This window comes from Coregonus lavaretus (genome assembly GCF_964263955.1).
Source record: "Coregonus lavaretus genome assembly, chromosome: 24".
Lineage (NCBI taxonomy): Eukaryota > Metazoa > Chordata > Actinopteri > Salmoniformes > Salmonidae > Coregonus > Coregonus lavaretus.
Window position 1 is genome coordinate 35126754 of NC_140011.1, and position 15026 is coordinate 35141779.

The following is a 15026-nucleotide window of genomic DNA, read 5'->3' on the forward strand; positions in this document are numbered from 1 at the left end:
TGGGAAAATGTAAGGAGCTCAATTGAGGTGTTATGTTTCAATTACAAATAAACAGTATATTCTCCCTTTGTATCACCCACCACCTTACAAAAGCAGTGCCACTGTAGGAATTGAAGCAATCTGTAGGGCACCTCCCTGGCAGAGCAGGTTTCATCAAGCAGCACCCATGTCTTTGACAATTGGAGCACCACCATCATTATGCAATGTCAAGGAGATGACAAACAGAGAACAGACTGTGGAAAGAGAGAGAGAACCATTAAATTAAGAAATGTACAATGAAATGGATGTATGCTACTACCAGTACCAGCGTACAAGAAAGAAGCCAAAGTAATATAAAAATAACATGGTTTAATAATAGTGGAAACAGGGAATGAGTTCTTACCTCCATAATCAGCACTAGCTTATTTCCTCAACACCTTATCAATGGCATCAACCAATGCTGCCATTTTCTGCTCATTGTCCACAAAGCCTGACCCCTCCTGCAGAAAACAAATGTTTGTATGTTTCAAAATATTGTATGAATTATACTGTGCACACATTCTCTGAAATGAATGAGTTGGGTGAAGAGACAAGTTCCACTGTTTGATACTGTACCTTCTTTGAGTGGACCAACTTGCCATTCACCTCCACCTCAAACCACCCAGATGTTGAAGGTGTACTTTCACCAGTCTGGTGAGTGAGTGATAGACAGAGAGAGAAAGGATGAGAGAGAGAGCGAGGGGTGGGATGGGGTCACCATAGTAACTTGAAACAACAAACATCTGGTAACATCCATCTGCAATTTTCTACTATGTAGGCTACTTCAAATTACTCACAATCTCAAGATCACCTGGGAATTCATCCTCAAGCTGTGTCTTGAGTCTGGCGAACTAAAAATTAAGGCATGAATATCACTCAGATGTAGAAAGAATGATTACATTAAAAAATATATATATATTAAATGGGATAGCACGTTTTATTATAAATTGAATGGACACGTACCTTGGGCCTGTACCCTCATCCACCGCTAGTCACGAGACAGACGATTAGCAACAATGTGTAAAACATCAAACAACATGCTTTCACTTCACTGAGCATTGTGTCATCTCTATGGAACTTTATAAGCAAATAGCTACAGCAAGCTACTGAAACTCATTTTCAGAGAACCAATACTTTTGGTTGAGGGCCTACGGTTGCTCTTTCCTAACAATCAATCTAGCAATTTGCAATAACAACCAAGAGGAAATGTTACCTAAATAAACCATTGCCTGGGGGATAAGCTGTCACGTTACCACTAGTAAAAATAGCAACATACCAATAGGTGATATGAACTTTGACTCCCATATCGCAAGTCGCAGCAGCCCTTCTCTGAGAGAGGTAGTGGTTGCAAAAGGTAGGATTCCGTAAATGATTTACCGACAAGAGGTGTCGGTGTAAGGCTATTTCCTTGATTTTTGACGTTGTTATTAAACAAATAAGGCGGAGCAACCCACGAAACATCTTCATGAGGTCCCTATTCACACAAGAGAGAACACATCTTTAAAAGTGGGAGAGATGTGTTTATTTGTTCTAACAATTTACTTCAAAATGAAAATAATTAAGGCAAGAATAAGTGCATGTTCTAGTGCTGATCGTTTTATGCATATACATAAAGTTTTCATACATAGATTTATTCATATAAGTAAATATATAAAACAATTCATTTTGTCTACCCCTAAAAGCTTGCATCAAATGGTTTGGTTAGGAAATTCGACCTTCCAAACACGTCATCGTTGCCTTCACGTGACCGCTAGACTCAGAACCACAGAGAACGAAGCCCTTTTAGCCTGGAAACTACGTTACGTCCACAACTTCTCCCCCCACAAAACACTTATGAGGAACAACAAAGATATTGTTGTTAAAAACAAGTCTTTATTCTTCCCTAAGTGATTTGAAATAACTATTATATTTGTGCTTGATTTGTTTGATAAAGAAGGGAATATACTCTCTTATAGAAAGTTCTTAGAAACATATAACTTCTCAATACATTAAATAATGTAATTCTATATGCAAAGCAATACCTTCAGGATTTACTTAATTCATGAAATCTAATTTGTTTTGGAGAACATGTCAAGATAGAGGCACAATTTATGTTAGAAGGTTGCCCCCTGCTGGATAAGAAATGTAATAATACATTCTTAAGGGAACTTTTTCATTCCAAGAACACGATCTCTCCACTCGGGAAATTCTTCTGGAACGTACACATATTACTGAAATTTAATGGAAGAAAGCTTGGTTGCTCCCTCACAGATTTTGTATATCAAATGAAGTAAAACAAATTCACTTTAAAATATTGCACAAAATATACCCTTGTAATAACTTGTCTAAATTCATGAACTTGTGATAAAGAAGGGGAAACTAGACACACGTTTTATGAGTGTGACTCTGTGAAGTTATTTTGGAGCGAGTTAATTAATTACATTTTGTATCTAATTAATAAGACCCATGTATTTACAATGAAAGATGTAATATGCTATTATTCAAATGAAAACAAAGCTACTGAATTAGTTGTTAATTTCTTACATTTACATTACATTTTAGTCATTTAGCAGACACTCTTATCCAGAGCGACTTACATTATTGAGTGCATACATTATTTTTGTATTTTTTCCCATACTGGCCCCCCCTGGGAATCAAACCCACAACCCTGGCGTTGCAAACGCCATGCTCTACCAACTGAGCTACATCCCTGCCGGCCATTCCCTCCCCTACCCTGGACGACGCTGTGCCAATTGTGCGCCACCCCATGGGTCTCCCGGTCACGGCCGGCTACGACAGAGCCTGGATTCGAACCAGGATCTCTAGTGGCACAGCTAGCACTGCGATGCAGTGCCTTAGACCACTGCGCCACTCGGGAGATTCTTCATTCTCTCTGGTAAATTGTACATACACAAAAACAAATATTTGAAATCTGTCCCCAAATTTGATACAATCTCTAGAATTAGTCAATGACAAAACAAAACGATGTATTCTTACAACTCTATCATAGTTTTATACAATTGTAACCCCTGACCTTTTTCTGTTTATTTTATTTGAGATACTTAAACTTTTGTGAAACTTGTCACTGGTAATTCATGTGTAGTGATTTATATTTCTTATTTTGGTTTATTTATGTTTCGTAAGAAGAGAATGTACTTATATGGATGTCCTATATATACTTGTTATTGTATTGTATTGTAATTTGAAATGTCATTTGAAAAAATATTTTTAAAACATAGAGAACGATCCAATCAAAGTTTATTGGTCGCATATACAGATTTGCAGATGTTATAGCAGGTGTAGCGAAATGCTTATGACACTAGCTCCAACAGTTCAGTAGAATGTATCGCAAATACAATACAAATATACAAATAATCAAAACAAGAAATCTAGAAATCAAGAAATGACAGAACGAGTCCAATTCACAATCCAGCGGTAGATCTATTGGAGTGAACCAGGATCCAGAATATAAATACTGTAGTGTTTGTAGACAGTATATTATATGGAAGGGAAATCCCGCCAGGATTGTGCTTTCCCAGGGGAGATCAGTGGGTGGCCTGACAGGACCAAGTTGTTTGAAACCTATCCTGTCCAGTCATCTTTTCTAGGAACAAAGGTTTTGTTTTATTATTTCTCTTCATTCAAAAGGGTTGTTTTATTTGACTGCATTATTAGACGTTCTCTAGTTTTGCTTTGCCCAGCCCATCATAGGCTCCTGTCCAACCGACCTGCTCAACCTGCCAGACTAAGCTAAACAAAAATCTGATCAATATTTATTGTAATGTAATTCTGTAAAGGCTACACTAAATGTCACATGGCTGTCTTACTGCAGCAACCGTTGATTCACCGCTCCTGACCATTATGAAATCGGTAAATAATCAACCATCAATTCTTCATTATTGTGCCTTCTAGTTGTTTTGGTTAATGGTAGATTACAAAGTTATCACGATTATCAAAGAGAAATGTAAAAGCATGTTTTGTTATGAGAGAGGATATGACTATTTATAGGGGATTACACAAAAAGGACCTAAACATCTAATCCTTTATGCAAACGTTTTGAAGGTGGCACCAGGTGGGCAGGCAGCTCTCCAGGGAGCCCATGGCCCTCGAGTTTGGCCTCAATGAGGTGGATGGCTAGGGCAAACTCCTCATCATCCAGCATGCCATCACAGTCCACGTCAGACAGCCTCCAGATATGGCCAAGTACCGAGTTTGGCAGGTGGGTGCTGACCATCCACTCCTTGGCCTTAGTGCCGCTCAGTTTGCCCTCATTTGGACAGAGATTGTAGAATATCTCATCATATTTTTGTTTATCTTTTGTCACCACCCACTCATCATTCTGTATTTCCCTGCTTTCTCCACTCTTTGTAACTTGCTCAAAGGGATCCCCCTTGAGAGACCTGCCAGTTTCAAAGAAGGTTCCATCCGGTATCCCTGGCAGGGAAGCCTTCCTCAGATCCTGTTGATGTAGTAAAGGCATCAGCTTCGCAATGTCAGTGGACAGTAACTTGTCCAAGGAAGCCATTAGGCTAGGCTTGAGTGTCTTGAACTTTGTGAAATCTTGACCCATAAGCCGTTCCTGAGAATAGAAAAAAGCAGGAAAGTCATATGAACATGATTTTGAGGAAGCAATATCAACTGGTCTGATTTTCTACAAGTTGTACAGATCTGGAGAGCTTTCTGTTTCCTGTAGTAAACACATCAGCAATAACCATTATGAGTAGGGCCCTGTGTTTTGTGCAATCATGTGACATGCCTGTATTTTAACCTTTATTTTAACCTTTTTCATTAAATTGTCCCCTTTTGGTACAGCACCATCGTCAGACAATTGCTTACATTTTTTGTGTAATTCTCATTTCTGGATGGCTTAAAATACAGGATAAAATATTACTATGTCACATGATGACTGCACAAAACATAGGACCCTAATTATGAGTTCTCTGTAAATGGAATAGGTAATCCACCAAAATATGCATGCAACAAACTTGGGAGGGTAGCAGACCTGCATCTTGGCACAGTCAGGGAAGTCACCAGCTGGCACTCGCTGTTGCTGTTGAATCTTGGAGAAGATGAGAGGAAGCTCATAGATCAGGTTATGCTTCTTGCTCTCCTTGCAGAAAACTGTGGGCATCTCCTGCTTGAGATGGCTAATGATATGTGCATGGGCCTAGAGTGAGGAGGACAAAGATGGGAAGCACTGAGCCTTGGTTTCAAAAGAGTCCATAATTGTTTATATCCAAATCTCAAGATACTAAAGAAGATACATGCCTGTGCAAGTGCTCTCCAAGTATACACTTTTTATGTTTATTTATGAGCAATTATATCGAATGAATAGAGACAATAAACGTGCCTCACCCTAACTAGGCGTGCCCTCTTAACTAGGTCATTGAGTTTCCGTACAGCAGCATTTCGAGGCAGGTTCCGGATGTCTGCCAAAAGATCCAGTTCCTCAAGCTCCAGCAGTTGACAGTGGTCAGACAACAGACGTGGCTGTGACCAGAGGGAGCCAATGTAAACCCGGAGTATTTCAGGGGTTCTAAACACCTTTCCCAGTGACCACATGAGAGCACCATACACTCGCATTAACTGTTGAGAGTCGACCCGGTCTGCTTTATTCAGTACCACACGCAACTTGTCTTCATAGCCATGCAGAGCCCCAAAGGCACGCGTGAGCTCATCAGAGAACTCCAGTTTATGTGCATCAAACAGAAGGATGATGCGGTCCACACGTTCTGCAAACCAGCGCAGCACTGCTGGGAAATCATATCCTAAATTAAGAAAGAAAAACACAGAAGTTGTATTAATCCATTAAAAGAAGTAGAACACTGAAATTGAATAACTCTACGAATTAAGTCAACATGCTTAAGCCTAGTGGACCTAAAATATTTCATTTGATTGAGTGGCAGTTAGCAGCTCCACCCATGGATTAATATCTCCACAGAGTAAAAATGATCTGCACAGTCCTCCCATCCCATTCAATACATTGTAATTTATTGACATCATACATTCTGCTTCAAATCAAGACCCACCTTCTCTCTGAGGACCGAGGGTGTCTCAGGGAGAGTTGGGATATCCCAAAAACACATTTCCAATTCACACGTGTATTAAACACACTTGTACAAATATAAGCACCCTCCAAATTATTATTATTGTTTTTTAATCAACACCCGTCGTACAAGTCAAAATTCCAGCAGGATACAGTATATGCAGAATACATGGACTACTGAAACGTTTTTCAATTCAAACAATTGATTTGAAATCATATATTAGGACAGTAGGACTTATCCATCCCATCCCCCATTCAATTTAGCTTTCTTGCATCTGACCTCGACTCATTCTCCTCTTAGCCGAAGTTAAGATGCCTGGTGTGTCAATAATGCTGATACTCGCCAGGACCTGATTTGGCAGCAGGGCACACTGGAACCTAGGGGAAAGAGAAAACAAGAATTCGACTGTCTGCATCAAACTTCGCATGTTTTTCAACCATCACCGAAGATACAGTATGTGATGAAATTGAAATTCTAACTAACATTTCCAAGCTTGTCCTCTTTGGTAGCATTCCAAAACTCAAGTTAATGCAGCTCTCTTTCATTCTCCATTTCATTTCATTTCTCATGTCCTCTCTTTCCCTATTCTCAGTTTTCCATCCACTCCTTTATTTACATTGTTGGCATAATTTTTTTTCTTGTCCCTGCACCTCAATTCAAACATGTATTTTGCCAACAGACACTAACTTTGCCATGATGTCCTCTTACCTGTTAAGGAAGGTGTTTCCAAATGAGTTAAGGTGGCGAAAGGGCTTTTTGGGGTCTACTGACAGAGCATTGCCTGGGATCAGTTCTTCTACCTCCCCATGCATGATGGCAGTGAAGCTGTCTGTGGTGGGCTCTGGACCAACACGACTACCTGGAAAGTCTTGCTCAAGGAGATATCTTTATCATACACACACACACGTGCACACGCGCACACAAACAAAAACACACACACACACACACACACTAAGAGATATGCAATATATATACATACACCATATAAAGAATGACATTTGTATGGCAAATATTGTATCTGTGCCATAGGACCATGAGCCCTTACAATTGATTAAATAACTTATAGTCACCTGATAAAAGTAGTCTTTCCTGTGGAGTACTGACCCATCACCAGCACCATCGGTTTGTTGTCAAAATCTGCATCTTCAAAGCTGGGAGAGTGAAAGTGTTGGAAGCCATATTGCTTTTCTATGGGAAGCAGCCTCTTATTGTAAAGAAACTTGAGCTCTTTTGTGACTGTGTTGACATCCTCCAGCGTTTCAGCATTTCTGTTCTTCAGCCCCCCACTAGACATGATGGTGTAGTAATATAGAACAAATAAAGGTTCTTGAAGTGTTGGTGAGTCTCTTTTTCTGCTGTAGAAGAATGCAAAACGTTTTTTCACTTAATCTCAAAGAAAAGTAGTGATTGCAAAGAATGAGCTGGAAATTGTGAACAGAACACAGTGGTCTGAGCTGCCTGAGCCTAATGCTGGACATGCTCAGAGGGTGGATATGGGTGTTGACAACAGCTGTTCAAGTGAATCTAACACAGACAAAATGTCAATTGGGATTGGGTGGAGGAGTGAAACAATACAATTTTTTTACTGAGAAGGGGAATAAGAAAGCTCAGACATAAGAATGTGGGACACACATGGTACCGATAAAAATTGACAGCCCTTGTGCCTAACCAGAAGATTAATAGGAAAGCAAGTATGCCTATGCATTTCACCAGCCAGTCAGGCCAGTTAGTTTGGCAGACTGGTCTCATAGACTAGACGTAACATAGTAAACATAAATCCGGGACGCTCCAATTATACTGAACAAAAATATAAATGCAACATGCAACAATTTCAAAGATTTTACTGAGTTACAGTTCATACACTGCTCAAAAAAATAAAGGGAACACTTAAAACAACACAATGTAACTCCAAGTCAATCACACTTCTGTGAAATCAAACTGTCCACTTAGGAAGCAACACTGATTGACAATACATTTCACATGCTGTTGTGCAAATGGAATAGACAACAGGTGGAAATTATAGGCAATTAGCAAGACAACCCCCAATAAAGGACTGGTTTTGCAGGTGGTGACCACAGACCACTTCTCAGTTCCTATGCTTCCTGGCTGATGTTTTGGTCACTTTTGAATGCTGGCGGTGCTTTCACTCTAGTGGTAGCATGAGACGGAGTCTACAACCCACACAAGTGGCTCAGGTAGTGCAGCTCATCCAGGATGGCACATCAATGCGAGCTGTGGCAAGAAGGTTTGCTGTGTCTGTCAGCGTAGTGTCCAGAGCATGGAGGCGCTACCAGGAGACAGGCCAGTACATCAGGAGACATGGAGGAGGCCGTAGGAGGGCAACAACCCAACAGCAGGACTGCTACCTCCGTCTTTGTGCAAGGAGGAGCAGGAGGAGCACTGCCAGAGCCCTGCAAAATGACCTCCAGCAGGCCACAAATATGCATGTGTCTGCTCAAACGGTCAGAAACAGACTCCATGAGGGTGGTATGAGGGCCCGACGTCCACAGGTGGGGGTTGTGCTTACAGCCCAACACCGTGCAGGACGTTTGGCATTTGCCAGAGAACACCAAGATTGGCAAATTTGCCACTGGCGCCCTGTGCTCTTCACAGATGAAAGCAGGTTCACACTGAGCACGTGACAGACGTGACAGAGTCTGGAGACGCCGTGGAGAACGTTCTGCTGCCTGCAACATCCTCCAGCATGACCGGTTTGGCGGTGGGTCAGTCATGGTGTGGGGTGGCATTTCTTTGGGGGGCCGCACAGCCCTCCATGTGCTCGCCAGAAGTAGCCTGACTGCCATTAGGTACCGAGATGAGATCCTCAGACCCCTTGTGAGACCATATGCTGGTGCGGTTGGCCCTGGGTTCCTCCTAATGCAAGACAATGCTAGACCTCATGTGGCTGGAGTGTGTCAGAAGTTCCTGTAAGAGGAAGGCATTGATGCTATGGACTGGCCCGCCCGTTCCCCAGACCTGAATCCAATTGAGCACATCTGGGACATCATGTCTCGCTCTATCCACCAACGCCACGTTGCACCACAGACTGTCCAGGAGTTGGCGGATGCTTTAGTCCAGGTCTGGGAGGAGATCCCTCAGGAGACCATCCGCCACCTCATCAGGAGCATGCCCAGGCGTTGTAGGGAGGTCATACAGGCACGTGGAGGCCACATACACTACTGAGCCTCATTTTGACTTGTTTTAAGGACCTTACATCAAAGTTGGATCAGCCTGTAGTGTGGTTTTCCACTTTAATTTTGAGGGTGACTCCAAATCCAGACCTCCATGGGTTGATAAATTTGATTTCCATTGATAATTTTTGTGTGATTTTGTTGTCAGCACATTCAACTATGTAAAGAAAAAAGTATTTAATAAGATTATTTCATTCATTCAGATCTAGGATGTGTTATTTTAGTGTTCCCTTTATTTTTTTTAGCAGTGTATAAGGAAATCAGTCAATTGAAATAAATTCATTAGGCCCTAATCTATGGATTTCACATGACTGGGCAGGGGCGTAGCCATGGCTGGGCCTTGGTGGGCATAGGGGCTTTATTACAGAGAAATTCTCCTCAGCACCCCTGTCCCCCTCCTCAGACGATCCTGCAGGTGAAGAAGCCGGATGTGGAGGTCCTGGGCTGGCGTGGTTATACGTGGTCTGCGGTTGTGAGGCCGGTTGGACGTACTGCCAAATTCTCTAACACGACATTGGAGGCAGCTTATGGTAGTGAAATTAACATTCAATTATTTGGCGACAGCTCTGGTGGACATTCCTGCAGTCAGCATGCCAATTGCACGCTCCCTCAAAACTTGAGACATCTGTGGCATTGTGTTGTGTGACAAAACTGCACATTTTAAAGTGGCTTTTTATTTTCCCCAGCACAAGGTGTAATGATCATGCGGTTTAATCAGCTTCTTGATATGCCACATCTGTCAGGTGGATGGATTATCATGGCAAAGGAGAAATGCTCACTAACAGGGATGTAAACAAATTTGTACACAACATTTGAGAGAAATAAGCTTTTTGTGCATATGGAAAATGTCTGTGATTTTTTTTTCTTCAGCTAATGAAACATGGGACCAACACTTTACATGTTGCGTTTATATTTTTGTAGTTCAGGAAGCGTACTGGCCTTTACCTAAGTGGCATTTCCTCTACTGTGAGAGAGTTGATGAAAGTTAAACTGGTCTCACTCACGTGTTGTTTTAAAATAAATATGTTATGGTCTCACTACGGTGAAGCGTGGTGGCAGCATCATGCTGTGGGAATGTTTTTCCTGTGGCATGGTCTGGGAGACTAGTCAGGAGAGGCAAAGATGAATGGAGCAAAGTACAGAGAGATCCTTGATGGAAACCTGCTCCAGAGTGCTCAGCACCTCAGACTGGGGCAAACGTTCACCTTCCAACCGGACAAGTCTCTGAATGTCCTTGAGTGGCCCAGCCAGCCCGAACTTGAACCCGATCGAACATCTCTGGAGAGACCTGAAAATAGCTGTGCAGCAACGCTCCCCATCCAACCTGACAGAGCTTGAGGCTCTGCAGAGAAGATTGGGAGAAACTCCCCAAATACAGGTGAGCCAAGCTTGTAGCGTCATACCCAAGAAGACTTGAGGCTGTAATCGCTGCCAAAGGTGCTTCAACAAAGTACTGAGTAAAGGGTCTGAATACTTATGTAAATGTGATATTTACATTTTTTATTTTGAATAAATTAGCAAAAATGTACAACTTGTTTTTGCTTTGTCATTATGGGGTATTGTGTGTAGATTGAGGGGAAAAAACGATTTAATCAATTTTAGAATAAGGCTGTAACGTAACAAAATGTGGAAAAAGTAAAGGGGTATGAATAGTTTCCTAAGGCACTGTAAATACTTTTGTTTGTCTGAATTTTTTTTAATGTTTTTGAACCATTCCTTTAATGCAACAGTTCTTCACAGATAGTGTTTGAGACATTTCTTATTCCTAAATGAAAATCATGCTGCAATTATTGTACAAGCTTTGCTGTTGAACCAGTGTTTTTACTTCATGCAAACCAAGGACAAAGTGCATTTTTGTCATTCAGCTAGATTGACAATACATCAACAACTCCTCACAACTTTACATATAGGATACATATTATTTGGTATGGTACACTTTGAAAGAACTTTACAACGACTTATAATGTAAAAAGCAGCTCCTGTAGCTCAGTTGGTAGAGCATGGCGCTTGCAACGCCAGGGTTGTGGGTTCGATTCCCAAGGGGCCAGTATGAAAAATGTATGCACTCACTAACTGTAAGTCGCTCTGGATAAGAGCGTCTGCTAAATGACTACAAATGTAAAAAAAACATGTAGATATGTAGGTCATACACTACTAGTAGGCCAGACACTATTTTCAATGTAAAAACAGACAACACACAAGTGTGGCTTTGAGCCCAATAGCTGCATTATTTGTTTGCGTTGTCGATGATCTTTCAACCTCTTTACCTAGATCAGTTGGTCAGCTAAATCATAGGCATGAATGGATGGATCTTTTCTCACAGGCCTATGTTGTGTGTGCATATGCACAAATCTGTCTTACTATGATAAAGGAAGGTATATAGACTGACCACAAGCTCACAACTTCTCCCCTCCCACCCAAGTCTTACTCTCATAGGACACTAAAGACTGATACAGAGTCTCTCTTGTCTTCTTGGCTCCATTCCTGTCACTGCCTCTCTCTCCATGCCCCGTAGACACTCCCATCAGTTTCTCCACATAGTCACTGTTCTGGTGAAGGAATAGAATATGATCCAAACACTGGGGCCCCAGAATGGCCCTGCGTTGGGCAACAGTAGTCTCTCTAGGAGCAAAAGCTCTGTCTGCAGCCACGGCAGTAGTAGGGATAGCCAGAAATGTACGGGCAAGTCTGGCCACGGCAGGGAAGCGATGCTCCTTAGAGCGCCACCAGTGGAGAGGTGACAGGCTGCGTTTGCACAACGGCTCTGCAATGTAGTTCTCCAGCTGTTGGTGGATCTCAGGCATTCGCTCAGTGGGATCCTCTCCTAGCAGTATGTCGTACATGGTTTTGGGCCCAGGGCTCACTTGATTATAGAAAGGGGGCTGCAGATGAGCGATTGTTGACTGAGAGTTATTCAATTCCATATTAGTCACTCCCCTTCCCTCTTCATCCTCCTCATCATCACCTCCTTTATCACACTCTCTGCTTATTTCCTCCGCCTCTATTTGCGCTTGAGCAGATAACTGTTCTTTGACCTTGTCGTGCAGCTTACTACGTGCATGTGGGCTGAGGAAGCGCAGCTCCTTAAACCTCGGGTCCAGGAATGAGGAGAGGATAGCAGGGCTGTCCAGTAAGGCCTCCTCTTCACCCAGCCTCCACTGTCGCTCCATTCCTGACTGCACTGTCTCCATGACTCCTTGAGCCACAGGGCAGCTGCTCTCTGCGATGTGTTGCCTTAGGACACGGGATACACCATGGAGGCACGGCATAAGGGCGGAGATGGACACATTTATGTCCTCACTCAAGAAGGAGGCAGCGATGCGCATGGTCTTAAGCACTGGCACCAGCTCCTGGAGGAGGCGCCACTGGTGGTCCGCTAAATTTGGAGCAGCTTTCTGCTCCTCTAGAACTGAGCTCACCACCCACTTCAGCCCTAGCAGACTCTCACACATGTCGACAGTAGTTGCCCAGCGCCCTGGGTCATCCAGCACCAGACAAGCACCGGCCTTATATGCAGCTTCTGCTTTGTGGATTAGAGCGGCAGCAGCAGGTGCGTCATGCTGGAAATGTGAAATAATCCTGCGGGCCTCAGCAAGAGCCTGTCTGACAGGTTCCATCCATAGTCCTTCCTGGATGCAGAGTTTGAGGGCTTCCCCTGCACATTTTAATACTACCCAGCCCTCTGGGAGATCCTGAGGCGATTGGCCTGGTCCAGCAATTTGATTTTCTTTTTCTTTCTGAAGTCCCATATTCGCAGTCCCTCTGGCCTCTAAGGTCCTGGGAGCATCGTGCACAACACAGAAAACAGAGCTCTGGGGGAGATGGAATTCAGAGAGAACAGCCTTTAGGGTGTCACCAAATTGAGTGAACCCTCTTCCACCAGCCCTCTCTCTGATATCGGGCATGGGACGGGTCTGCAGCACACAACGGGCCAAGCGCCAGTCTTTGTCAACAAAATGTGCACTTACAGTGAAGAACAGCCGGCCGCATGCTCCCTCCTCACAACCTGCTACTGACCGCCAGTATTCAGTGCAAAGTGTTATGCCACGTGGTGCCAGGCCAGACTGAAGACACTGCTGCAGTTGCCGTTTAAGAACATCATAGCGATGCCAAATAAGGCTGCCGAGCTGAGAGGGAGATGGCATTGGGTACTGTGGTTCTAAGCAGCTCAACAGAAGACAAAATCCCTTCTCCTCCACCACAGACAGTGGCTGCAAGTCCCTGTACACCACTTCTAATATTAGGTCAGTCAGGAACCCAGTTCGCTTATCATTGGATTCCTTGATACAAGTGCCACTGCGATTGCTATCACCAAAGTTGTTGTTCTCACTGTATAGTAATCCAGTATTTGAATTTGACGGTTCCAAATCTTGGCTGCAGACAGGGTTTGCATTGGCACCGCCTCCTACATCTGGGGGAGCACATGTGAATCGTGCACGTTTGGCCGTCCCTTGTTCAGGAGATAAGTCAGCATCCTGCTGCTCCTCTTTTACAACTATCTGCAAATCCGTCTGGAACATGCATGTGTTGGCAGTAGTAGATGTAGTGGAGATGTTGCAGGGGAATCTGGGCTGAAGTGATGTAGCTGGAATCGGGGCCACGGACACCACTGTGTTATGGAGTACAGGTGGCCCATTGTCGCGTATATTATGTTTGCGGACAAGGTGCTCCCTCATAGTTGTAGTGCTGTTGTGAAAAGACAACTGTCTCTTGCATATATTGCACTCAACATACATCTCATTAAGCTGGATATAGTAATTCCAAACTGTAGACTTGCGTCTATCCAGAACCAGTCCTGCTGCTCCCCGATCCCCCCTCCTCCTCAAATTTGGGCCCAAACTGCTGGACAAGGGGTACCCTCGGAAATCCATGTTAGAGTTGTCAGAGATCACTGGAATGCAAGATAAATACACCTTTGTTCAATGTTAAATCAATCTGTGACTTGTTACATAGCTGTCCTGTATTAAGATGTAGAAAAATAATTGCCATTTAACTACCTCAGCAATAACAACAACTCATTAAAAAGGGCACAGAAAACATGCACTAATTGTATGATACGCTATCATGTTTGGCATGCATTGAGATTTCCTTTTCTCTCAAAACATGAATAAGGATCTCAAGATGTATTAAATATTTTCACCACAAAGGAGTTTGAGGTCCCTTAGCTCCTGGGCTGTCTATCAATTTAGACTAGGGTCCATTGATCTTTGATAACGGTATCTTTCACCTGAGATTAACGACCATATCCAACTACTAATTATCTCTAGTCCAGAATAATTTGATAATAAAAAATTAAAAAATCGGAACCCCATCAGAATACCTTCATAAAATTACGGCGCCCGTAGTTTCAAAATAAAGCCATCTCTATCAAACTAGAGAGAGACCTTTGAACAGGAACTGATCAAAGACTTTGGGTTATGGTCAAAAGTGCATGCGCTCAGAAAAACGAGAAAAACTTTTAAATAACCAAATACAATTATGGCCAAATGAATGCATATGATCATGCAAAAATACCTGTGATTTCCGAGTCTGACTCTCCATCATCACTAGGTTTAGCTTTAGTGACAAGAGGATGTTTTTTTCGCAAATGGTATTGCAAGCTTGTTTTGCTGCGATGGTAGGAAAAACTCTGTTCGCAATGGAAACAGTAAACTATGCTTTTGTCTGTTAAGATTCCTTTAGCATCCAATTTAAAGCCAAAACTTCCATATAAACTTCCTTTGAGTGGTTGATAGCCTTCCATTGTTAGTAGTAATGTTTCGGTGATACGTGCAATGACGCAAATGTTTCC

General features: G+C 42.7%; 2 protein-coding genes across 2 annotated transcripts; both read right to left on the reverse strand.

Moving 5' to 3' along the window:
- Positions 1-3238: 3238 nt before the first annotated feature.
- On the reverse strand, positions 3239-7338 carry ehd2a (EH-domain containing 2a; the record flags this gene model as incomplete). The annotated part of the gene is made up of 6 exons (XM_084141001.1): positions 3239-4576; positions 5000-5164; positions 5353-5765; positions 6324-6421; positions 6753-6929; positions 7115-7338. The coding sequence occupies 6 exons, from the start codon at positions 7336-7338 to the stop codon at positions 4025-4027; spliced, it is 1629 nt and encodes a 542-aa protein (XP_083997127.1). The 3' UTR covers positions 3239-4024.
- A 3405-nt stretch (positions 7339-10743) lies between these two features.
- On the reverse strand, positions 10744-13911 carry zbed4l2 (zinc finger BED-type containing 4-like 2; the record flags this gene model as incomplete). The annotated part of the gene is made up of 1 exon (XM_084140574.1): positions 10744-13911. One exon carries the CDS (start codon positions 13909-13911, stop codon positions 11632-11634), a length of 2280 nt encoding a protein of 759 aa, XP_083996700.1. The 3' UTR covers positions 10744-11631.
- Between the last annotated feature and the right edge of the window lie 1115 nt (positions 13912-15026).